The sequence below is a fragment of the Nerophis lumbriciformis genome, linkage group LG05 (assembly GCF_033978685.3).
Source record: "Nerophis lumbriciformis linkage group LG05, RoL_Nlum_v2.1, whole genome shotgun sequence".
Lineage (NCBI taxonomy): Eukaryota > Metazoa > Chordata > Actinopteri > Syngnathiformes > Syngnathidae > Nerophis > Nerophis lumbriciformis.
In genome coordinates, this window is record NC_084552.2 from 29,922,088 (window position 1) to 29,949,717 (window position 27,630).

Genomic DNA, 27,630 nt, shown 5'->3' on the forward strand with positions numbered 1-27,630 from the left:
ATCTAGTCGCGTCCGATCGATTTTTACACGCCCGCCCCCCGAATAAATGGGCCAAGCAGGGAGGTACCTTTTACAGCCTCCTTTTCAGCTCTTTTTGTTCGCCCCTTCTTGGCGACGAGGGATAAGAAATCAGTGAACTTGACTCTGCCGATGAAGCTTTCATTCGCCTTATGACATTTCCAAAGAAGGAGCAGGTTTAATGTACCTTTTTTGGAGCCCATTGATTTCGCGCTATATTAGATTCCTGCATGGTTCAGGCAGTCAATACTCGCTTTCTGATGAGCCAAAGATTGCATTTCCACGCCGCTTCATCACGCTACTTTAGGTTCGACTCAGTTTTGCGCCGTAAGAAGGAGCCCAAAAATAATGTGCTGATAACTGTTTTCAAACAGCTGTTGTGGGATAGCCGTATTTTCCGGATTATAAGGCGCACTTAAAATCCTTTTCCTTTCTCTCAAAATTCGACAACGCGCCTTATAACCCGGTGCGCCTAATGTAAGGAATAAGTTTGGTTGCGCTTACCCACCTTGAAGCTATTTTATTTGGTGTAATGATAAGTGTGACCAGTAGATGGCAGTCAAACATAAGATATAAGTGTAGGCTTCAATATGATGGCAATATAACTCAAGTAAACACCAGCATTTTCCATTGAAAATATAGAACATTACACACGGCGCTCAAAAATCTATCAAAATGTTTTAGTACGACTTTGGCAAGCTATGAAGCCGCACCGCTTGATGTGCTTCAACATACGAGTATTATAATGGTGTGTGTGTATAAGGTAAGACATTATCTAGCGTTTTGTTTCGCAATATTATGCAAAAGCAACTTTTCTTACCGTCTGGTACCTGCTGATCTGTATTTGGGATCTTCATAAATCCTGAAAAATTTTGCGTGTCCGCCTTTGTAGTCCGTGCCGACGCCATAGTCGATAAGCTTCTTCATTTTCTCTATCTTCTTGTTATGTGACATTCATCCTCCGCTGTTGCCATTTCTAATATAAAGTAGCATAAAGTTCTTACTTACATCTGTCAGTAAACTCGCCATGAAAGCGCTAAAACATACCGGTGTAGTGAGTGTACATTATTCACCCAAGGAACTTTCGTTATTAGAGAGTTCCAGTCGGACGGTTTTTCACGGGCAGTGTTGGGACTAATGTGTTACTTTGTAACGCGTTACTGTAACGCCGTTATTTTCGGCGGTAACTAGTAGTCTAACGCGTTATTTTTTATATTCAGTAACTCAGTTACCGTTACTACATGATGCGTTACTGCGTTATATTACGTTATTTTTTATGTAGATCTGAATGTGTTTTACTGGAGAGCTGCAGAAGAGGCACAGGAGCAGAAGCGCGCTGTGTATGTGTGTGTGGGTGTGTGTGTGGGGGGTGGGGGGGGCGTGTCTGTGTTTACTAACAAGACATCATGGCGGAGCTAAAGTCGAGTTTCTTAACATGGAGATATTCTCACTACTTTTCTTTTGTCAAGCACAAAGAAAAGACCATTTTAGTTCAATGTAAATTGTATCTTGGATCAAAGATCCCGTCTACTGCCCAAAACAGCAATTCAAATCTGTTGAAACAGCTACAAAAGCAACATGCTTCGACAAAGCTAGTAAAGAGAGACACACTTCACCTCCAACACCATGTAAGCAACAGCGGCTGGATTTTAACGAAGGGACTGCTAGCCAGGACAACATTGATAGAGCCATTGCAGCGTATGTGCTAGAAGACATGCAGGCTATTTCTACAGTGGAGTCACCACCTTTCAGGCAGCTAATTAGCATGATATCGGGCATCAAACAACAAATGGCACGGAAAACATTTTCCACGTACCTGGACACAGTGGACAGTGAGCACATAAAAATGGAGAGCGAGCTAAAGAAAATACTCCAAACTCTGCCTCTGCTCATCATACAGCACTGAAGGTACACACACACTGTCAATTCTCTTATATACTCTTTCATTCTAGACTTCTAGAGTGTTTGATTATCACATCACTCTAAATGTATAGACTATAAAGTTCACAAAGATAAAAAGGATCCTAGTGTAGATGTAGACCACATTGCTTAGCAGAGTTCAGTGATGCAAATGCATGTCAAGTTGATCAACACATTGTATTAATCTCCAGTGCAATAACAGTACTGAAAATAAGTCTAAAAGGGCCTTAAAGGGGGCTTTAAAAAAATAAAAAATAGAAATAAAATAGAAGTAACTAAAAAGTTACTTTTCACAGTAACGCACTACTTTTTGGTGTAAGTAACTGAGTTAGTAACTGTGTTACTTTTTAAATAAAGTAACTAGTAACTGTAACTAGTTACTGGTTTTCAGTAACTAACCCAAAACTGTTCACGGGACACATTTCCGGTGTTGTTTCCGGATGAGGAGATGCTGCTCTGTTATTGATTTAAGTAAAGTCTGAATGTCATTAAAACAGTTAGCGGCATCTTTTGACACGTCTTCCACTCCCATCCTGGCACGCTACACCGCTACAACAAAAATGACGAGGAGAAGACGATGTCGAAGGTGAGCCACGTAAATAAGACCGCCCACAAAACGGCGCATCCGGAAGAGACTGTCAGAAAGCGGCTTGAAGATGATCTGTAAAACATAATGTATGCAACATTTTGACCAAAGAACCACCATTACATGTTATGTAGACCACAAGGAAGTGTTTTACATTTAGAAAGAAATTATAATAATATGACTCCTTTAATGCGCCCTATAATCCGGTGCGCCTTATATATGAAAAAAGATCAACAAAATAGACCATTCATCGGCAGTGCGCCTTATAATCCGGTGCGCCCTATGGTCCGGAAAATAAGGTACATTGTCCAAATCAGGCTGGAGGCCAGTTCTCAGCTGGCCAACCATGGGAACCCCATTTATATAGATTCAGAAGACATTGTCTGATGTCAAATCAGATGTGAACACAGTGTAAAAAATACAAATGGAGGATTATTTGCCAACCTGGCGGGTCCATGAAGTCAAAATGCACCAAGTCGTCGACGCCCAACTTCTTTAGCTGCAGCACCACTGAGCCAAGATTGGACATGAGAATCTCTGGGTAGGTATTGTCCTAAGAAGGAACACAGGATGGATTGTCAAAACCATGAGTGTTACAGCTAGGAATCCAGCAGAGGGCGCTGTCTCACAAGTAAATTCACACAACATTCTCCAGGGGAAAGATGCTATGAGAAATCAATATGTTACGTAACCGCACGTTTTGCAAGTAAGATGCTGTATCCAGGGGTGTCCAACTTGTTGGCATTGAGGGCCACATCGTAGTTAAGGCTCTCAGAGGGCCGCTTGTAACAGTGAATATGTACTGTATGAGCATAAATGTATGATTATGGTTTTGGTTATGATCTTCGTTTTTTTCAGTACTTCTAAATTGCTTATTTCCGCAAATATCGTACCTCACGCCGGTCAGTGCTTTGGCAGCCTGTCTTAGAAATCCTTTTGTGTGATCAGAAACGATTAATCTGTCTAAACTCTTACAGCCTGATCGCTGTATAGCTTCGGGTTGCAACTGTTTCGAGGTAGCGTTTTAGCTCGTTAGCTCCCAGCTTGCACAGCTTCCTTCGTTTATTATAGCGAGTCCGTGCCTCCTGCCGGGCAGAGTTCAAATCGGATATGTTAGCAATCTGTCCTGAAACTGTGATCACAATCAGTCATCAGCAAAGCTGCAATTTTACTCAAAATTCTGGTTATGAAGGCAGAGCTTTTTTGTTTTCCATCCTCTCCTGTTGACAAGAAGTGAAGTTTGACAGACTCATGACATTAATGCATTTGTGCATTGATTAAATACTTTTTTACATACAACTTGACGGATAACTTCCCTTGAAATCATAAGTCATACTTGCCAACCCTCCCGGATTTTCCGGGAGAGTCCCGAAATTCAGCGCCTCTCCAGAAAACCTCCCGGGACAAATTTTCTACCGAAAATCTCCCGAAATTCAGGCGGACCTGAGTGACGTGTCGACAGCCTGTTGTCACGTCCGCTTTCCCACAATATAAACAGTGTGCCTGCCCAATCACGTTATAACTGTAGAATGATCGAGGGCAAAATCTTGGTTTCTTATGTGGGTTTATTGTTAGGCAGTTTCATTAACGTCCTCCCAGCGCGGTAACAACACACAACAACAGCAGTCACGTTTTCGTCTACCGTAAAGCAGTTCGTCTGCCGTAAATAGCAATGTTGTGACACTCTTAAACAAGACAATACTGCCATCTACTGTACATGCATATGTGACATTAACATCGAGGGCTTTTAGAGAGTGCAGTGCACAATTGCGCACACAACAAGGAGACGAAGCAGAATGCATCATCAGAGAGGGTGTTCAGCATGGTTAGAAAAATAGTGACAGAGAATAAAACAAGGATGGACAATTCAACCCTTAACTCAACAATGAGTAGATGAGTGTTATTTGTGTGTATATGTGTAAATAAATGAACTCTTATTTATATATATATATATATATATATATATATATATATATATATATATATATATAGCTAGAATTCACTGAAAGTCAAGTATTTCTTATATATATATATATATATGAAATACTTGACTATTTCTTATATATATATATGAAATACTTGACTCCTCCCCTCTTAACCACGCCCCCAACCACCCCCACACCTCCCGAAATTGAAATTGGAGGTCTCAAGGTTGGCAAGTATGTCATAAGTCAAGCAGCTATTTAAGTATTTTAATTTTAACAAAAATATGTACGAACTATATGATAATATAATATTTGTTATATTATTATATGATGTACAAGTTTAAAATATATGCAATTGCATGCAGTACATGTAATTTTTTATGTGAAAATGGATGGAACAAATAGATTTAGTAAGAAAAATAAAGTAACTTTTTGACACACATTATCTCCAGGCTTTTGCAAGCCATACAAAATTATGTGGCAGGTCAGAAAGGCTTTGAGTTTGACACTTGTGCTCTTCATATACTGTATGCCTACAGTTGTTTTGTAGAGTGTAAAACTGAAGATAACATGTTTTGAATAAGTTTAAGAGTGGCATCCCTATGTCAGCAATGCCATTTTGGATTTCCTGTTTGCTTCACGATGGTGACTGGCGTGGTGTTGTTGCCTCTTCTATTCAGTGAGATGCACGCATCAATGGTGTTAATATCTACATCAATTCCCTTTGATTGCAGAGAGTTGACCACTTGTTGCTCTGTTGAAGCGGTGTCCATGTCGTCTGGTTCTCCTCTGTTGTCAACTGCTCTTGCCTAGGTTTGAGGATTGATGCGTAGTCCTGCAATGATGATGTCATTGTGTCGTGTAAACTGATCCACTTCCTCTTTGATGTTTTCCAAAACACGTATATTCCCCAGATTGGTGATATCTTGTTGAGTTGTTGTCTCAATGCATCGACTCCCTGAAGCTCTTCAAATCAGTGTTATCTAGTTGCATCTGTCTCCTTTTTAATGTTCTCCACAACACTGCTGTTGTCCCAATGGATGTTGTCTTGCTGCTTGGCATTCGACTGTTGGCGCAATGTTGCATTCTCCTCTTTCAGCTTCTCCATCTCCTGTTTTAATGCTGTGTTGTCTTCACTGAGAATCTTCATTTCTTCTCTGAACTTTCTAAATTCCATCATATCATTACGAGCTTATTTTCTCCCTCTGATAATCTGTTCTTGGAGATCTGCAACATCTTTTTGTACACCATTGATAATCTCTTCCTCGAGATTGTTGACATTTACATTGTTTTGTAGAGTTCCTATAAACCCTTTTAAGTCCGGTTGAGCTAGCATTCAGCTAGTTAGCCCTCTCCAGTTTGCTTTCTTTAGCGAATCTGTGCCTCCTCCGTGTTCTTATTTTGTGCATATTTTCTCACTTTTTGTCGGGTTGTCCGATGTTAAAGCTACTCTGATGGCTCCTATGTAGCTATTTTCCGAGATCTTTGTGTGAAAATTGGCTATTTCTACCTGCATCTCTGTCCTGTAAGTCTTTTCTGTGTAAAGTCGGAAGCACTTCCCCGGGCGCGTACGTCCAGCTCGACCCGCCCTCTGCTTGGCCGATGCTTTGCTGATCGCCGAAACCAGAAGCGACTCAACTCGAATGCGAGGGTTGTACACCTGATGAGGCAGGATAAAAGAAATAAGGAATAGGTAGCTAGCTTTTCCATCATAGGACCATGACAGTGAACTTGCATGTTTCCCAGTTGAGTGATGAACAAATAACAGTTAGAACTGACATGCAAAAAAACAAACCTTTTGCTTGGCGAATCCTGGATCAATTACAAAAACAACACCATCTATGGTAAGTGACGTCTCAGCGATGTTTGTCGACACCACAACCTGTAAACAAGGCCAACGGGTTAAGACGTAATCCAGATCTATAGACAAAAATCTGTTTTGCCCCAATCCATTGGCATTAGTGCAAACAATAGGTTGTAAGATTTCCAAATTGTTTTAAGTTTTATTTAAAAAAAAACAGTCAATTAGCAAAACTGATTACTCCTGACAGGGATCTAAGAAACATAGTGTAATAATAATTACTAAAAATTTACATAATTATTGTTTTGTATACAAACCCCGTTTCCATATGAGTTGGGAAATTGTGTTAGATGTAAATATAAACGGAATACAATGATTTGCAAATCCTTTTCAACCCATATTCAATTGAATGCACTACAAAGACAAGATATTTGATGTTCAAACTCATAAACTTTTTTTTTTTTTGGCAAATAATAATTAACTTTCATGGCTGCAACACGTGCCAAAGTTGGGAAAGGGCATGTTCACCACTGTGTTACATGGCCTTTCCTTTTAACAACACTCAGTAAACGTTTGGGAACTGAGGAGACACATTTTTTAAGCTTCTCAGGTGGAATTCTTTCCCATTCTTGCTTGATGTACAGCTTAAGTTGTTCAACAGTCCAGGGGTCTTCGTTGTGGTATTTTAGGCTTCATAATGCGCCACACATTTTCAATGGGAGACAGGTCTGGACTACAGGCAGGCCAGTTTAGTACCCGCACTCTTTTACTATGAAGCCACGTTGATGTAACACGTGGCTTGGCATTGTCTTGCTGAAATAAGCAGGGTCGTCCATGGTAACGTTGCTTGGATGGCAACATATGTTGCTCCAAAACCTGTATGTACATTTCAGCATTAATGGCGCTTTCACAGATGTGTAAGTTACCCATGTCTTGGGCACTAATACACCCCCATACCATCACAGATGCTGGCTTTTCAACTTTGCGCCTATAACAATTCGGATGGTTCTTTTCAGTTTCCAAAACAATTTGAAATGTGGACTCGTCAGACCACAGAACACTTTTCCACTTTGTATCAGTCCATCTTAGATGAGCTTAGGCCCAGCGAAGCCGACGGTGTTTCTGGGTGTTGTTGATAAACAGATTTCGCCTTGCATAGGAGAGTTTTAACTTGCACTTACAGATGTAGCGACCAACTGTAGTTACTGACAGTGGGTTTCTGAAGTGTTCCTGAGCCCATGTGGTGATATCCTTTACACACTGATGTCGCTTGTTGATGCAGTACAGCCTGAGGGATCGAAGGTCACGGGCTTAGCTGCTTACGTGTTTAATGATTATTTGCAAAAAAAAAAAAGTTTATCAGTTTGAACATCAAATATGTTGTCTTTGTAGCATATTCAACTGAATATGGGTTGAAAATGATTTGCAAATCATTGTATTCCGTTTATATTTACATCTAACACAATTCCCCAATTCATATGGAAATGGGGTTTGTACACGGGGTTTGGATGTATCCATATAAATAAGAATAAATGTTAACTAACAGCAGGAGAAGAAATAATAAATAAATACATTTTACCAAAACAGGGATTACCTCAAATTAAGTTTGGATGTGAACAATAATTGGGCAAACAATAAAAAAAACATTGACTCAAAGGGGAACTACACTTTTTTCGAATGTTGCCTACCATTCACAATCCTTATGTAAGACAAGAACACAGAGAGCTAACTAGCTCGGTAATTATCAGTATCGGTTTCAAAAAGTAAAATTTATGACTTTTTAAAACGCCGCTGTACGGAGTGGTACACGGACGTAAGGAGAAGTACAGAGCGCCAATAAACCTATAAGGCACTGCCTTTGTGTGCCGGCCCAATCACATAATATTTACAGCTTTTCACACACACACGAGTGAAAGCAAGCATACTTGGTCAACAGCCATACAGGTCACACTTAGGGTGGCTGTATAAACAACTTTAACACTGTTACAAATATGCGCCACACTGTGAACCCACACCAAACAAGTATGACAAACACATTTCGGGAGAACATCCGCACCGTAACACAACATAAACACAACAGAACAAATACCCAGAACCCCTTGCACCACTAACTCTTTCGGGACGCTACAATATACACCCCCCGCTACTCCCTACCCCCCACCTCAACCTCCTAATGCTCTCTCAGGGAGAGCATGTCCCAAATTCCAAGCTGCTGTTTTGAGGCATGTTAAAAAAAATAATGCACTTTGTGACTTCAATAATAAATATGGCAGTGCCATGTTGGCATTTTTTTCCATAATTTGAGTTGATTTATTTTGGAAAACCTTGTTACATTGTTTAATGCATCCAGCGGGGCATCACAACAAAATTAGGCATAATAATGTGTTAATTCCACTAATGTATATATCGGTATCGGTTGATATCGGAATCGGTAATTAAGAGTTGGACAATATCGGAATATCGGATAAGGGCAAAAAAGCCATTATCGGACATCTCTAATAATAAACACACAAATATCTGGTGTATGCAGCTGAGAGATGCTTCATAAGAGAAGAGTGGGTGAGTGTGTGCCTTTAAAAGGCGGTGCCTCTTGCCAAGTGAAGCATGACTTCAGCGAGGGCACGCTCATTGGCTGTTTTAGCTCAGCATAAGTAGTCTGCGGACTGGAAGGAGATTGTTGATGGTAGCGCCTGTGGCATGTGTTCACTGACAATAAATAAAGCCATTAAACGTGCGTCAATGGCTGTCTCCTTGTCCTCGAAGGAGGTATTGTGGGGTTATTTTTGTTGATGATTGTCACTTAATTGAATGTTCATTATTAAACGTAGATGTCGCAATGCGTGTGTGTGTGTGTGTGTGTGTGTGCGTGTGTGTGTGTGTGTGTGTGTGCAGGGCAGTGGCTGCCGCTTGCACTAGTAAAGAGCTAATTCCCGTATTGAACTTGCTGGGATTCTAAAGCTGTCTTGTCCGCATAAAAAGTAGCATGCCATGTTACATCAAACGTATCGGTAACAGCCTTGTTACATACAGAAAAGTACTTTATTAGATTATTCGTGACTACAAAAACTAAAAGCGTTCAATAGGCCGTTATTATGTAACGCCTTTATTATGTTGGACGGCGTGGCGAAGTTGGTAGAGTGGCCGTGCCAGCAATCGGAGGGTTGCTGGTTACTGGGGTTCAATCCCCACCTTCTACCATCCTAGTCACGTCCGTTGTGTCCTTGGGCAAGACACTTCACCCCTTGCTCCTGATGGCTGCTGGTTAGCGCCTTGCATGGCAGCTCCCGCCATCAGTGTGTGAATGTGTGTGTGAATGGGTGAATGTGGAAATACTGTCAAAGCGCTTTGAGTACCTTGAAGGTAGAAAAGCGCTATACAAGTATAACCCATTTATCATTTATTTATTATGTAACGCTGTTGTTCGAACACTGATGATTGGAAGGGTAAATTATGCCCCAGTGAGTGTATGGCACGTTTACTACCTGTATTTTGGCTGTGCTCTGATAACATGCAAAAAAAAAAGAACACTTCGCAAATATAGTTTTTTTTAACTGAAAGGAATATGAAACGCACAACTCTGGTCAATGGGCCAAATAGTAAATGGGAAAAGAATAAAACATTTTTTGCCACTATTGGATCTAAATCAGGGGTGCTCATTACGTCGATCGCGAGCTACCGGTCGATCGTGGAGGGTGTGTCAGTCGATCACCAGCCAGGCATTAAAAAAATAGTCCTAAAAATGAGCGATCATAAATCTTCACTATGACGTCACTTTCGTCACTTGATTGACATTCACGGCACCCGAGGGTCTTCTGAGATGACGCTGACTGCTGCCAGCTCATTAAAATTACCGACTGGAAGGCGAGAAACACTTTATTTCAACAGACTCTGGCGCCGTACCTGTCGTCAAAACTCCAAAGACCGACTGCACAGTTGCACAATAAAAACATGTTTCATAAATAAGTAAATATAAATTATATATATGAATGAGGTAGAGCCCCACGACTTGATCAATTGAAAAGTAGCTCGCCTGCAGAAAAAGTGTGAGCACCCCTGATCTAAATGATGCCACACTTCGTAATCTTTCCGTTTTTCCAAATTTGATGCTAAACATAACGCGCCACTCCTCCGACTTATTTTAAAACGAGCTATCACTGGTGAGGCGAAATAATCTTTCTGAACACAGGTTGGTGCTTCACATTCAAACGACAGTTTTTTTTGTTTTTTTTTAAGTGACACAAATCGACGCATCGAGGGACACCGTATCACGCCTTGTGTTTGATGCGTCAATATTGTTTGACTCAGCACTACAAATATGAGATATACAACAAATCTCTGCTATTTGCATGGGTTACATTCCAAGAGCTAAACGAAACACGAAAAAGGGACGCACCCATAGAAAGCCCTAAAATATCTAATACTCAAACCCTATGATATGCTTCTATCTCAAATGTAGCTTTACACATTAACAAACAATTATATAAATATAGTAAACAGTATTGTACTTACAACATGTGCAGCACACATCATGTCTTGTCAAAGCATCGTGATCTGACTTGTAAGACATTGTGGATTCATAGCTGCAGCCAATGTTCCCTCTAATGTTTCATGTGTGTGAGCAAACGCAAAAACTCCCTGAGCATTCAGTGGAGCCCATGTGAGCAACATCAGACGTGCACACTGTGGCTACCCCAGCAGCACACCTGTCCCAAACCTGACTAAATAACAAGTTAAATCTCCATCCATCCATCCATTTTCTACCACTTGTCCCTTTCGGGGTCGCAGAGGGTGCTGGAGCCTATCTCAGCTGCATTCAGGCGGAAGGCGGGGTACACCCTGGACAAGTCCCCACCAACACAGATAGACAGACAACATTCTCTTATTATTATAATCAAATGACAGCAGTCATTTCCATTTCTAATATAAGTGTTTAGGCCCACTTACAATGACAATAACAACAACTATTGTTTTTCATGAACTGTGTACTTGTATTGTTTGTCTGGGTGGAGGTCCTGCTTTGGAAATAATTTCTACCCCTTTCAGACATTGCATTTAGTTCCCATTAAAACATTCACATGTTGCACAATGAGATATAAGCAGGGGATCATGTGTACATTCCTGCAACTTCCTGTTTGTAAAAAATATATATTTATTAGTATTTATTTAATATTCTAACAGCATTTCATGATTAATATTTATGAATTAAGATTCCAAATAAATGACACTAGAATAAGCACAAATTTGATTGGAAAATCATAGTGTAACGACCTGGAATTACACTTTATGTGTGATGTTGGAGTTGTCCAGCTTTTTGTGTGGCTGTAAACGCATCACTGGCTAAGTGCCATATGTGGATGTGTTGGCGCAAGTGAGAAAGAGCGAGCGGCTGCTGTTGATATAACAAAGTTGCTTTTGGTCTGGTTTGTAATGCAGAAAATGACCAGTTTTGCTAGATATCATTTTTTTTTTTACTAATGTTTTGGTGATGTGTTTATGGCCGACAATAAAGAGTTTCGCTCAGTAAAGTGATCAATGGAATTCATGTCCTCAAAGTGTCTCGACAGACGTTACAATATTTGAACACTGATGACGGAAACAGTTTTCTCTGTCGTGTCCGTGTCGTGTCGAAAATTGTTATGCGCTTATTTTTTTTATTTGATTTTGTGCGTGGCATAAATGTGCCGTGCGCAGAGGACGCTTGAGCAGTGCGCAATTGCACAGGCGCACACCTTAGAGGGAACAATGGCTGCAGCACTCTTTTTCTCCTGCAGATAGCACCATCAAACCACCTTCTACTGAAGTTACCATTTAAAAAACAAATGACACTATTTGCCATTTCAACCCGAGAAAAGAATCCACCGATAAAACAGGGAGGGAATGTTGAATTGCCATCTAGTCGAAATACATACTGTACTGTACATACAAAAAATAACTAAAAACAATCACAAAAAGTGCAGCCAAACGAGAAAATGACATGACGGTGTGAAAAATACTGTGATAGCACATAGAGGAAATAAAACACAGACAGAACCAACAGCACATTTCATGGCTTCAGATCTGTTTTTATTTCAATGATCCCCCACAGCGAGGCTGTCTATGAGAAATGACAGTCAAATGAGTCACCCTACCCAATGGCGCTCTCTCGCTGTCAGCATATATACAAACATAGAAGGGGGGGGGATCACGCGAAACCGCGTGTGCTGCCGATTTGACTTCTTATATAAGAGTGGAAACACGACGGGCTCATCGCAGCACTATGTACTGTGACGGCTGACTAATAGTCCACTCCAACTGGCAACCGCCTCCTCAGAGTCATAACTTCATATGCTGGTGGGTGTATGGCGGGAACTTGTTTACTTGAGACACAAACGTGAATCCAATCTTAATTGGTGAACCTTCTGGGATTATTGAACACATAGAATATGAAAGTGATTCCCCAAAAGAGCAGCCTGCTATTGTCCTGTAAAGCAGTGGTCCCCAACCACCGATCCGGGGGCCGGTACCGGTCCGTGACACAATTGCTATTGGGCCGTACAGAAACATAAACATATAAACTACCGCATTTTCTCCGACTTAACTTCACCGGTCCCACTAAACACACCAATAAGCATGTTAATAGATGTATATTACAACTAATTTGTTATAGTACATTAATGCACATGAATGAACATATGAAATGTTAACGTGCCAGATTGTAGCCGAAGGCTAATTTCCATCTGCAGTGCCCTGCAGGCTCATTGTATATAGCAGGGGTCCTTAACCTTTTTGACCTCTGGACCCAACTGTTCCACTACAGAGGGACCCAGGCACCACTCCAATATTAACACTGAATTAGTAATCTTACTCATGATATTGATCAAATTCAATTATTATATCTAGCCTACTTACAGTTCACTACCTTGTCAAATGATGTAAAAGCATGTGTTAATCACAGTTTATATTTAACAAATAAACCTTAGGCTTAAGTCAGGCTGATTTGCATACAATATGTATTATGTTGTGCTAAAATAAACTAAATGAATGTTCCTTAAACCGTCAATAAAATCAAAGTGCAAATGAAAATACAGCTTCACCACTTTAGTCATAAGTTTTGCCCTTAAGAAATTTCTCTGACTTCTTTGATATTGTCATTACATTTTTCCACCACTTGTGGCAGTGTTACAACTGAGAACCGCTACGGCCTATACGGACCACAGCTGAAAAACACATACTACATTTTAGGGGGCGCTCGCGGCCCAACACTGGGCCCTGGCCCTATGGTTAAACACTGGTATACAGTATATGCCATCAACATGCCGGGGACCATCTTTTCAAAAAGAAACTGAAAACTTACCTATTAACCACCTATATTTAATGCCTCATGTGGGGTAGACTACTGTTGGGTTTTGCATGGTTGAATGAATGTATGTATGTATGTATGTATGTGTATGCTTGCTTTAGTACTATTATCTTGTGTTAATCATATAGCGTTGTTTTTTTTTTTGTTTTTTTTTTGTTTTTTGTTGTTGTGCTTGCTACCATGTTTCATCATTCCATGTATATACTGTCCTCTGGACCCCCTGTCAAAAGCTTCTTCTAGCTTATTTGGGGGACCCTTTCACGTACCAACATCTTTAAATTATGATATTTCACTACTATTGTAATTGTTATATGGTATTGTGAATAAACTTGAAACTTGAAACTTGAAACATCTCTTCGCAAAGAAACACGCCTTGGGCTCCCACTACTTCAGCGTTATGGTGAGTTGATTTTTCATGCTAGTTTTTGTTGCTGTTTTTTATCTGCCACACGTGGAAAGCCGGTCTGTGAAAATAATGCATACATTACACCGGTGCCTGGTGGAAAAAAGGTTGGGGAACCCTGCTGTAAAGGACTTTTCACCAGCGTTTTTGCTTAAAAAAAAAACAGTGCTTCTGTCATATAGCACATTTTCAAAAACACCACAGCAGTTACAGCAAGTGAAGGATCTTTAACTATCATTTTTGCATTTGTTGTCCAGAATCTTTTCGGGATCAAGGGAAGAAAATGACTGGCGTTGTGAAGGGAAACATGAATGCTTCAAGATTTGATTAAAAATGGCTGAACTCTTGGTGAGGTTGTCTACAGGACGCCGGCAGCTGTCACACATGACACCTTCTCTCATTTCACGATCATACAGTCAGCCTCATTGACCGCATTGATTCTGAAGGATTATCTCAGGCCGGGCCCATTACACACAGAACGCTTCCAGTCTGCTGAGGCGCAGGATAATCCGGGGCCTTGCTTCATCAATAATATCATTGAAGCGCGTTATTTCTGGGTTATTACCTGCAGAGTGACCATCTCTCACATTCTGGGAGCTTTGTTGACACGTATTGAAGCTAAAGGATGACGATGCTTCTTGCAGATATACTACGGCTGACATTTGAGGGAGAACTCGCAGATAAACTTGTGGCAACGCACTTGTCAGGACAAAGTGAGATTAGAATGAATAAAAAAGTAAAAACAAGACGATCAGTGGCTTTTCTGGACAAATGGCGACTAAATGACGAGCGAGCGCTTTATGTTAATCGAGGACTGCCTAATGTAGTCGTTAGTATGCACAGCAGCGGGCGTGACAAGCCTTAATTCTTTTTCATGACTTCCTCTCGGCAAGGCTGCTGTGACATCTTCGCATTTTTCACTCGACGTGAGGCCTCTCGGAAGGAGTGAAGCTAACTCCTCGGTTTGACGTATTCCCTGTATCGGCCCCCGCGTTCTTGTCGACTCTAAAACAGCAAACAGTGTGAACAATGTTTGATCTTATCCCAAGTAATCAAACGAGCTGAGCATGAGCGTCTTAAGCCTGTGTTGACACATTCAAACAGAAAGCAAATTTCAGTCTTTGATCAAAAAAACTTGTGCTTCTGTTCCAGATATTTCGCCACGAGTCTGACAGCCCCGCAAATATTTTCCCTTGCTAGCATGTCAGCTCAGTCCGCCTCAATTAGAAGGGTTACGCCAGTGAGTCATCCATCACCGCGCGTCCCCCGATCAGACACCAAAAGGGGGGATGGAGAGGGGGCTTTTGCTCGGTTCGCCGGCAGTGATGATGTTCTGATATTCTGTCAGACACTGGGCCAACCCAGCCTTTGCATTGTCAAGTTCTTGGCCGAATGAGAAAGCGTCTAAAGCAGGGCTGTCAAAGTTAACTATAGGTTCCTTGAAGATAATGTTTTTAACGCGCATGCGTCCTGACTCTTTTTTGACCCTCGGGCCATTCAGTAGCGTGGAGCAATGTAATGGCGTCAGTTGCTGTTGAGCCACAAGCTCGAAAATAGCGAGCAGAAATGCACAAACAAATGGGGGACATTATGGAAATATCAGATCCAGAGTCATGGCGACATCTGTGATATTTGCACCTAAATAAATGCTAGTACATCTGTGGAGGAATATGAGGAGCATGTTTTCTGGCTGGCTGAAATATTGTGTAAATTCTAGTTTAACATGTTCTGGTCGTCAATCCTCCGTTACAGAATGTTTAACAGTCTGAATAGTACAATGTATTAATAAATAGAAAAGGTTAAACCATTGTCATGTAGCAATATGAATTAGGGATGTCCCGATCCAGGTTTTTGCACTTCCGATCCGATACCGATATTGTTTTTGCATTTCCGAACCGATACCGATACTGACCGATACCGATACTGACCGATAATGGCCTATCCGAGCATGTATTAAAGTTTAAAGTTATTTAGCCTACTTAGTTGTCAGAATCATGTTGAAAAGGGTTATAGTGCTCTTGATAACAACTAGCCAGCTGAATTAGGGGAGTTTGAATAATACACAATGGTCGGTAACAAGAAACTGACCTGTTTATTCAAGGATAAACACAAAATAGACAAAATTATACATGACAAACAGAAATGGCATCATTGAACTAGGGCTGGGCGATATGGCCTTTTTTTAATATTGCGATTAGGGCTGCAGCTAACGATTATTTTTTTATCGATTAATCTATAGATTATTTTTTCGATTAATCGGTTAATCTATAGATTATTTTTTCAATTAATCTATAGATTATTTTTCCTTTTACCGATTTTTTTTTTTAATTTAAAATGAAGAGGAAAAAATAAATGTAGGTCAGTTTGTTCAAAAGGCATGGCTTTTATTTACAAAAAAAAAAGTATGGCCACTCAGTCAACATTGACAACAACATGACAAAATATTCTGTAACAATGTAAACATTTAAAACTTTTAACATTTAACAAAATTAAAAGTAGCTTATTTGCTTTTTAATGTGCAAATATAAAAGTAAACATCCAGTGCAAATCTTAATATTCTGGAATAGTATAAGCATTTCAAAAGTAAAAGTATTGCTTATTTTGCTTTAAAATGTGCAAAAATAAAGATAAACATCCAATACAAAAAAGTGCAAAACGGAAATATTCTGTAACAAGTGTAAACATTTCAACAAAAGTAAAAGTATTGCTTATTTGCTAAAATGTGCAAAAATAAAGCTAAACATCCAATACAAAAAAGTGTACAGTGTAAACATTTCAACAAAAGTAAAAGTATTGCTTATTTTGCTTAATAACACAACAATGATAGTATGATTAAAGTGAAAGTTAATTGTTGGTTTGTACATAGTATATGTAACTGTTAATGTTGTAAAAGGTATTTGCAGAACTAATTAACGTTAGCGTTTGTGACACGTCTTGTGCCGTGGGGTTCTTTCAGGACCGACAGACTGAACGCCAGACGGCTTTGCCAGGTTTACAATCTTTTAATTTTACACAAAGTCTTTTCTCTTCCAACTCTTTTCTCTCCTCGCTTTTCGGCTCCTCTTCCTCGCTCGCTCGTCGTCCCCTATCTCTGGCTCTCCTCCTCTCTCGCTCCACGTCAGCTTCACTTTGGCTCCTTCCAGTCTCTCTTCCCTCTCTCTCTGCTGCTCCCCTTTTCTTCAGCGAGAGGAGATTGGATGATCGTGCCCAGGTGCGCGGATCGCGCACCTGGGCACGATTGCGGCGTCGCTCCCGGCGCGCCCCGCCTCGCCGCTCGCTCGCCGGCCCCGCCTCTCCACAGCGTTAAAGAGGAGCGCGTCTTTGTAAACACTGAACAGGCACGCCAAACGCGCCTCTCAGAGCGAAACGGTGCTTTAGTTTATGAATTTACAACGCAGATACAAATGACACATTCATGTTTTTGTGTAATAATGACAACGTATACGCACGCGGACGATTGACTTGTTGATGGTGATGGCAAGAACGCTGTCGGGGGTTTTCTTTTCAAATGTTCGTTCATAGCCGTTGGGCTGCTATGATAGGCCATTTCTGCTCGACACAGTGTGCATACAACAACGTTATTAGGCCGTTTATTGAAATACTCCGACACTTTTGACGACTTTTGGCGTGCTTTTTTCCCCTCGCTCGCATCGTCTGCTTTGCGCTCCGCCATGACAGTAGTGTGACGTAAATATGCGACGCGCCGACGCACAAAAACGGCGTCGACGTATTTACGTAACCGATGACGTCGACTACGTCGACGCGTTGTTTCAGCCTTAATTGCGACATTTTAAGGCCATATTGCGATACACAATATATATCTCAATATTTTGCCTTAGCCTTGAATGAACACTTAATGCATATAATCACAGCAGTATGATGATTCTATGTGTTTTGATTGATTGATTGAGACTTTTATTAGTAGGTTGCACAGTACAGTACATATTCCGTACAATTGACCACTAAATGGTAACACCCGAATAAGTTTTTCAACTTGTTTAAGTCGGAGTCCACTTAAATTGATTCATCCATCCATCCATCCATCCATTTTCTACCGCTTATTCCAATACAGATATATACTATCAGATATATACTATCATCATAATACAGTCATCACACAAGATAATCACATTGAATTATTTACATTATTTATAATCCAGGGTGTGGAGGGGGGCGCCTGATGTAAGTGTCAAAAAGACAGACAAAAGAGTTTGATATGAGAATAAATCTAAAGTTAAAATATAGGGTAGAAATGCACCCATTTGCAGGAAATGTAGTCTTGATTTTCAAAATGTTCTTTCAAGGCTTGCATGTCTACATTAAAACATTCTTCTTCATACTGCATTAATATATGCTACTTTTAAACTTTCATGCAGAGAAGGAAATCACAACTAAAAAAATCACTAATTTTTTCATGCGGTGTTGATGTTGAAATTTTTGCCTCAGCATTTTGATGGTGTGGACGTGTGGCACCGAATGGAGATAAGCGTCTCGACAGACGTCACAATATTTGAACAATGATGACGAAAACTGTTGTCTCTGTCGTGTCCGTGTGTCGAAAATTGTTATGCGCTTATTTTTTTATTTGATTTTGTGCGTGGCATAGATTTGCCGTGCAGAGGACGCTTGAGCAGGCGCGCACCTTAGCGGCTGCGCTAGCATCACAGCTAACGTTAGCCATGCCGCTACCTCGCTCGCTGCTGGGAGAGGACGTATACATACGTGACGTGTGACGTGACAGTATGTGACGTGTGTAAGAAGGTGCGCTCGCTGTCTGTGAGAGGGAGACACAGGAAAGAGTGAGAAGAGCCTGTCGTGTAATGCCAGCAGATAAAAGCAACTGCGTGAGAATTGTGGATGTGTTGAAGGTGTGCTGGAAAATGCGGAACGGAAATTACGGAGCAGCAGAAAAGTGGAATGTATTATTTAAATAGGTGCGTTGGAAAACACGGACCGGAGTTTTTTTTAAAACTGGATCTGGATCGGCATTTTCCCATGCCTTGCCGATCCGCAATTTTTGGCAAATATCGGCAGCCGATCCGATCCAAATATCGGATCGGGACATCCCTAATATGAATACCATTAACTTGTACAACACGTACTGTACAGAATATCAGAACCATTTATTCAGGTAGAAATATCACAGATTAATAATAATAAATAATAATAATAAAAATAATAATAATACATTTTATTTATAAGGCGCCTTTCTGGGCACTCAAGGACACCGTACAAAATCACAACAATAAAATTAAATTGGATAAAAAAACAACAACAACAACAACAACAATGAGAAAAGAAAAGATGATTACAATGAATAAGCAGTCAGGAATAGGTGTGTTTTGAGTCTTGATTTGAAGAGAGATATTGAATCTAAGTTACGAAGGTCTGGTGGTAAAGAGTTCCAAAGATGTGGGGCAGAGCGGCTGAAACCTCGGGCACCCATGGTGGACAGTTTAAATAAAGGGACAGTGAGATGGATGGATGAAGAGGATCTTAGGGAACGTGAGGGCGTGGCGACAAGGATCAGGTCAGAGAGATATGATGGAGAGAGGTACAGATAGATGGCTTTGAAAATGAGGAGAATTATTTTAAAGTGGATGCGATATTACATTAACAAACGTCATTGACAATCAAACCATGATTGCTACGATCCACATTTTGTGTTATTAATTTGTGAAACTGGTATCTAAACATGGTGTAGATCCTCTCCTCTGAATACAAGTGCTTGCACAGCGGGAATACAAATTCTGTATTCCTAAAAAATATAAAATCTGGCAAGACACCAACCAATTTTTTTTTTAATCCTCTTTAAAAGCGTGTTTATTTCCTTTTTGTGTTGAGCCGTTAAAAAAAGCATAATGTTTAAAAAACAATTCATTAAAGCAAACTAATTGTCCAGTCATGGTATTAAAATTTGAAAACTATCTGTCTCGGGTACACTTAATAATAAATGAAAAATTATTTCTATCTGTGATTAATCACGATAAATTTTGAGTTAACTATGAACAAAATGCAATTAATAGCGATCAAATATTTGAATCGTTAGACAGCCCTAGTTTAAAGACATGTGAAACATTGTGTAATGAATTTGAGTCTGATGACGTTGGAGTTCTTGTGATAGTTCATGTGAAAAGACCCAGCAATTGCTGATCTTCACACATCAAGAGCAGTCCTCAAACCAGGAGAAGTGAACATAATATATTCAACCATTTTCACAGACTTGTGAATCTGAGTGAATGTAGGGTAAAACACGTGTCTAAGTAAGGAGGTGTCCAAACAGCAAATTAAAAGCAATATGTATAAGATGTTGATCCTGTTGTGGTTTGATTTCCTCATTTAAGGAGGACTTAATTTCCCTAAGTGTTGAAGTATTGAAGACCGTTTTTGGAGTGTCTTGGTTTCAGAATCAGTCTTGTCTTGGACCCAAACATTATTGTTGTGACTGGTCAACACCAAAACTCTGTAGGCCATGACAATGTATGTGTTTTTGTTTTGTTGTTGTTGCTATGCTTCGGTGCAATCGTATGTCCGCAATATGTATTATTTATTGCTCGTTTTTTTGTTTTTTCAATTTACTTTTAAAGCTATATGTAGAAATCGCACAGCTGTAGTGGCAGCTTATCTGTACTTTTAATTTATTTTATGTCCTTTGTGTTCTTTGTTGTTTCCCTCTTTTCATGTGTGTTTACCTTATTTGTTTGGACATTTTATATCATCACTGCAACCACACCTACTCAGTGGCCTAGTGGTTAGAGTGTCCGCCCTGAGATCGGTAGGTTGTGGGTTCAAACCCCGGCCGAGTCATACCAAAGACTATAAAAATGGGACCCATTACCTCCCTGCTTGGCACTCAGTATCAAGGGTTGGAATTGGGGGTTAAATCACCAAAAAATGATTCCCGGGCGCGGCCACCGCTGCTGCCCACTGCTCCCCTCACCTCCCAGGGGGTGATCAAGGGTGATGGGTTAAATGCAGAGAATAATTTCGCCACACCTAGTGTGTGTGTGTGACAATCATTGGTACTTTAACTTTTTTAACTTTAACATGATTTCTCCATTGTGGGATAAATAAAGTCTATTATCCTGTCCTATCTTGTCCTTATCCTGAACCGACAAGGCTTTAGAAAGTCAAAACTAAAACACTCAAATGTTGATCCTCTTCTGCTTCGTTTTCTGCGTTTAGGGAGAACTTAGTTTCTAGAAGTGTAGTAGTACTCTGGATCGGCCGTGGTCCCCTTTAACATTTGAAGCACCTTGACCACTTGACCACTGCGGAAACGGCAGTCTTTAGTTTCCTGTTTAGCTTGGTATTACTCGATTTTAAGTTTATTTTTAATAGCTTTGTAGTACTCAAGATCGGTCCTGGACACCTTCAACATTTGGGGTATTCCATTTTCAGACGCGGTCTTGTTTTAGACTCAAACATTGAGGGGTTATGTTGTGTGCATAAAAAAGTGGGTTTTGGTCACTAATTGTCAAAGTTTTGATTTAGTTTTCCTCTTTTGGGAGTTTCCTTTAGTTTGTAGTACTCTGACTTTTGTTGCAAGACATGTCTTTTAATCCTCAGAATTGGTCTTGCAGTGTTTTTTTTTCCCAGTCATGTTAATAAAAACATGTTAACCTCTGAGCTTTAACCTCGTAAATTTTCTCTGCCTTTGTTTTAACTCCATTCAATACCTCAAAGTATGTGTCTTGATTTGGTTTTCAGGTTGCCCACAGGGCATCTGAAACACCTCAATCTTGGTCCACTTGGTCATCTTTCTCCATTAAATAGTTCTTAGATTCCAAGACCAGTGTTGGTCAGAAAAACGTTTTTTAATTTTAGAGGTGTTAGCTCATCTTGTTTTGGACTGAAACTGATAATAATGCAGAGACCGCAGTGCTAATCTTCTGTCATGTTGTCTTAACAGCCTTGACTTAGTCTTAGTTTTACATCATCTCAGTCTTAGTCTTGACTCCTCTTAATACTTCCAAGTCTTGGTCTGGACATGGTTTTCGGTTTGTCCACTTATTTTTCACTCATTTAGGAAACGCTTTGTTTTCCGTGTTCTCGTAGTACTGTAGACTCCTATTGTACTCCCTCCCCTCTGTTGCAAGTCTCCAGTTGTATGTTGTAATATGTATACGTGCTTTGCTATTGGAGTTTTTTCCCCCAGATTGTATTTTTATTTTTTACTCATCCTGTCCCAGCGTTTACCTTTTTCCTCATCTTTTACGGGGCGCCTTGTGGCGACCCATCAGCGTTCCTGTTCTGTAACCCTGTACACTGTTTGTCTAATCTTGAACGGGTTTGTGCTGAAAACAAAGTTTCGTTGTACTTGTGCAATGACAATAAAGACCTACCTACCTATTGGCTTGGTGGATCTTTGTCTCACCATTGGTCTTGTCTTGTACTCAAACAGACTGACAGTGTTATTCGAGAATCCCTAACCCCATCTTGGTCTCAAATTCCATCTGCCTTGGTCATGACTCCTCTCAAAACCTCAAATTCTTGACATGGTTTTTAGTTTGCTCGCAGGGCGTGACTAACACCCATCATTTCCAAATGCTAGCATATGTGAGTCACTTTTGTGGCAAAATCCCAGACAGAGAGGGAAGGGGGGGATTTGCGCTTACCTTCCTTCCAACGGCACCATTCGGTTTCTTAGCAGGGGGCGGCTCAAAGATCCTCTGCTGCTGCAGAGGGGGCAGCGTGGAGTAAAGTGGGAGGATTCTGATGTCGCCAGCGTCGGGCCCCAGGTCATCTACCTCTCGCTTGATTCGCTTGCAGGCTTCCTCGATTTCCTGCGAGATGTCAAACAATAAGGCATGTATTCACCTTCTGATGGAGGAAATTAAACTGATGTATGTTTCGCTGAGCTTCCCGTGGCTCTGTTGTCAAACAAAGCATTGTAAGCATTGCAGCATTGTAAAGCAGAATACGTGATGAGAATGCTGAAGAACATGCAATGTGAGACACACACACACACACACATGCACGCAACATCTTTAAAACGCCTATATTTATCTTTAACACCACCTTTTTCTTTTGTTTTCCTGTCAACAATCATTTTGTACTGCTGTTACAAGCTTCACATGTTTAAAGCCTGTGCTGTAGCACCACCTGCAGCCCGGTCAGAGAAACACAGGGCCAATAAACAGAAACATAAAAAAAACACATTAAGACACAATTAATTAGGGAAACATGCACAATCTAGAGATCCATCCCATCCATCCATTTTCTACCGCTTGTCCCTTTTGGGGCCGCGGGGGGGCTGGAGCCTATCTCAGCTGCATTCGGGCGGAAGGCGGTGTACACCCTGGACAAGTCGCCATGAAATATAACAAATTAAACAAAAAGTAAAGAAAATACAATAAAAATACATGATTTGATTTAATTAATTATTAATGATTTTATTACAGTTTTTTCCATTTCCTTACACACAATTTTACTAACTGTGTGTCTTTTATCAAAAGGATTTACACACTTTTCCAAATGCAACATTCAGTTTTCTTAATTCCTAGATTATTTGCAAAATAACACACTTGGGTCAAAACATATGCCCATTCATCAAAATAAAGCAAGCATTTGTAAAAATGCAGTTTTATTGTCATCTCACTCACACAGACTTCAAATGATAAGATACTATTGGAGTGAGTTACCCAGAACTGTGATAAAATACAAAACACATTTGTAAAAAAAAACCTCTTGTACTATAAGAAATCACGAGTTTGGGGCATGTTGCCTGACCTTTTTAGCATATGTGATGAATGATTACTGTAACTTGACAAAATATATTGGCAAATCCATAGCAATCGTCATTGTCTACTTTGAAGTGGGCCTATACCAGGGGTCGGCAACCCACGGCTCTAGAGCCGCATGCGGCTCTTTAGCGCCGCCCTAGTGGCTCTCTGGAGCTTTTTCAGAAATGTATGAAAAATGGAAAAAGATGAGGGGAAAACAATCTATTTTTTGTTTTAATATGGTTTCTGTAGGAGGACAAACATGACACAAACCTCCCTAATTGTTATCTAGCACACTGTTTATATTAAACATGCTTCACTGATTCGAGTATTTGGCGAGCGCCGTTTTGTCCTACTAATTTTGGCGGTCCTTGAACTCACCATAGTTTGTTTACATGTATAACTTTCTAGGACGTGTTTTATGCCACTTCTTTTTCTGTCTCATTCTGTCCACCAAACTTTTAAGGTTGTGCATGAAAGGTGAGTTTTGTTGATGTTATTGACTTGTTGGAGTGCTAATCAGACATATTTGGTCACTGCATGACTGCAAGCTAATTGATGCTAAAATGCTATTTAGGCTAGCTATATGTACATATTGCATCATAATGCCTCATTTGTAGCTATATTTGAGGTCATTTAGTTTCCTTTAAGTCCTCTTAATTCAATGTATATCTCATGACACACTATCTGTATGTAATATGGCTTTTAATTTTTTGTGGCTCCAGACAGATTTTTTTTTGTATTTTTGGTCCAATATGGCTCTTTCAACATTTTGGGTTGCCGACCCCTGGCCTATACATAAGGACCTAAAGAGAAAGTAAAACTATCCTCTAATCTTTTCAAGAAGTGCTCAACAATGATGCTGCAAACTGAAAATATGTATTTTTACCACAGTCAGGTAAAGTAACATGTCACAGTAGTCAACAATAACATGCAGTACAAATTAAAATCTGAGACAAATAAAAAGGTTTGAAAAAACATCTGGAGATAAATAAAAATGACAGCATAGAGTATAGGCTACACGTGCAGACTTAGGCAACAGCAACTCTATGAAGAAACGTACTCAAAAACCTCAGTCACTGATTCTAATCATCACCTGCCCGTCTAGCTGGATCAGGCCATAGTATCTCATCCACATCACATGTGCAAGATGGTAAAGTGTGTGTAAAGCATTGTGTGTAATTCTTCGCAAAAACTGTGAAGCAGAGTCTATGCCTAATATTAGGCAAATGTGCACAGTGGTTTTGTTTACTGTGTGTAGACTTTTGTTAACTGTGTGAAAATGTAAAATTCAGTGTGTAAGCAATTGGAAATGTATATAAATGGACTGGGCAAAGCACACAAAGTAAAATACAATAAATTAGGCTGGTAAAGCTACACAATCTCATGAGAGCGTACACCACAATAGAGCAACAACAATAAATAAACACAATGTCAGATTGCATCTCCAACGGTATCAAATCTCAATCAGAGGACACTTTGCAGGTGTACCTGCTGCAATAACATGTGAAATAGCGCCGCCATGATACCTTTCTGGCTTTCTTTTCGGGCTTCCTGAGCGTGCAACGATTAGCCCCGCCACGTTGTGCCTACCCTTGTTCATCACATTTAGAGTCAAAGTCCCACTGATGCCTCTTAATCAATGCGGTGACAAGTGGAAAACATTAAATAGGAATGGATTGCTAAAAATTAGCCTGGGTATTAATAGCCTATCAAGCCTGGGGATGCAGCAGCTGCTGTGGTGGTGGGGGGGGGAAAGCATGAAGCGGGTTTGCCAAAAGCGTTGGAAGCAAGCTGGTCTTCCATTCCTGTAGGAATATATGTGTTGTGTTGTGTTGTGTTGTGTTGTGTCCAGCAGCTCTTGAAGCCAAGCTAATCACCAACACTTCTCTTGACTGGGCCACCCTGCTTTGTATCATTATTTATTTTGCTGCCGCTGCTGCTGTGTTTTGATGTTAGCAGCTGAAGGGGGAAGCTTAAATATTATCTTTGCTCTACAGCTGTGATTTAGAGGAGGTGCTCCATTTGTCGGCGGAATATCAACAGAGAGTGCCATCCATCCTCATCTCTTCCAAAATGAGAGATGATTGCCTTCCAATTATTAGCCCACATCAAAGTTGCTGCGAAGCTGAGGATGAGGTGAGGATGAGGCTTGGAAGGGGCACCCTATAGACGTCCCCTCACAATTAGGAGGCGCTGATAAATTAACTTCTGCTCGCAAATGGCTTGACACCAGTGAGGTCACAAATTACATCTAAATGCAAAAAGAAAAATCTTAAACCTCTAGATTAGCAATTCAACCAACATTTTCAGACTAAAGATGGCTCGAGAGCAGTGTTTTTCAACCTTTTTTGAGCCAAAGCACATTTTTTTTCATTTAAAAAATGCAGAGGCACACCACCAGCAGAAAACATTAAAAATGTAAACTTGGTAGTTGATATTGATAGTAAAAAGTCATTGTTGCAATTGTTGGATATTAATTCAAACCATAACCAACACTATAGCTCTTGTCTCAAAGTAGATGTACTGTCACATCACGCCGTGACTTATTTGGAGTTTGTTTGTCAAAGTAGGTGTACTGTCACGACCTGTCACATCACGCCGTGACTTATTTTGAGTTTTTTGGTGTTTTCCTGTGTGTCGTGTCTTGCGCTCCTATTTTGGTGGCTTTTCCTCTTTTGTTGGTATTTTCCTGTAGCAGTTTCATGTCTTCCTTGAACACTATTCCCCGCACCTGCTTTGTTTTTGCAATCAAGACTATTTAAGTTGTGTGGATGCTATCCTTTGTGGGGACACTATTGATTGTCATGTCATGCACGGATGTACTTTGTGGACGCCGTCTGATCCACACACCGTAAGTCTTTGCTGTAGTCCAGCATTTTTTTTTGTTTACATTGCAGCCAGTTCAGTTTTAATTTCGTTTTGAATAGCCATCCCTAAGCTTCAATGATATTTCTTAGCGGCACTCGCATTTAGTTTATTTTTGGTTTAAGTGTCAAATACCTTTTTACCTGCACGCTGCCTCCCGTATATTGTGATCACGACAAACAATGATCCTGACATCTACAAAGCAGTTAGCTACCTGCTGCCACCTACTGATATGGAAGACTATTACACGGTTACTCTGCCGAGCTATAGACAGCACCGACACTCAACAATGGCCCATTTATGGATTATAATTGCTGGTTTGCAAAAAATATTTTTAACCCAATTAGGTGAAATTACATAATCTCCCACGGCACACCAGACTGTATTTCACGGCACACTAGGTTGAAAAACACTGCTCGAGAGAACAGTTGTGGGCACCTCACAAGAGCTCAGTACAGCATCAAAGAATGTCACTTTTTCTTTGGCTTTTTTGCAGCACTTTTCACAATGACAGGAATTATCACAAATATAAACATTACAATTTATGCACGGTCACTTGTCAAAGTTAAAATATTCTTATTTTTTACTGTTAACAGTGGTTAATAGGAATGCAAATCTCACAACAAATCACTATCCAATTCGATTCCAATTCTCGGGGTTACGATTCCATTCGGAATCGCTTCTCGATTCAACACAATTCTTGATTAAATATGATTATCTTTGGTATATAAATTGTTATAAAACTTTTTAGGTTACAGGTTACGTGTTAGAAAAGCTCCTCTTGGCATCTGATGTACAGTATGGCGTAGGGTTGTACGGTATACCGGTATTAGTATACAGTAGTACCGCGATACTAATGAATCATATTCGGTACTATACCGCCTCTGAAAAGTACCGGTCCGCATTTTGGCTTAAAAACTAACGATAAATGTGAAGTTATAACACTGAAACGCCCTCAGGAAGAGGTGCTTTAAGACATGGCTAACTAGCTAGCGGCTAAAGTCCAGCCCCAGTCGGCAGTGTTTTAGCTACTTCTAAATCACTA

The 27,630-nt window shown here is 40.2% G+C and overlaps 1 protein-coding gene across 4 annotated transcripts in view; it reads right to left on the reverse strand.

Annotated features, from left to right (window-relative positions):
- The window catches only part of LOC133606704 (ATP-dependent RNA helicase DHX15-like), a 67,087-nt gene that overhangs the window by 16,243 nt on the left and 23,214 nt on the right, over nt 1-27,630 (reverse strand). For all 4 annotated transcript variants that reach the window (XM_061960942.1, XM_061960943.1, XM_061960944.1 and 1 more), the window contains exons 6-9: nt 22,611-22,778; nt 6,245-6,331; nt 5,960-6,109; nt 2,969-3,077 (exon numbers count right to left, since the gene is read on the reverse strand). In XM_061960942.1, the coding sequence (XP_061816926.1) occupies nt 2,969-3,077; nt 5,960-6,109; nt 6,245-6,331; nt 22,611-22,778 (514 nt within the window). The remainder of the gene's footprint in view (nt 1-2,968; nt 3,078-5,959; nt 6,110-6,244; nt 6,332-22,610; nt 22,779-27,630) is intronic.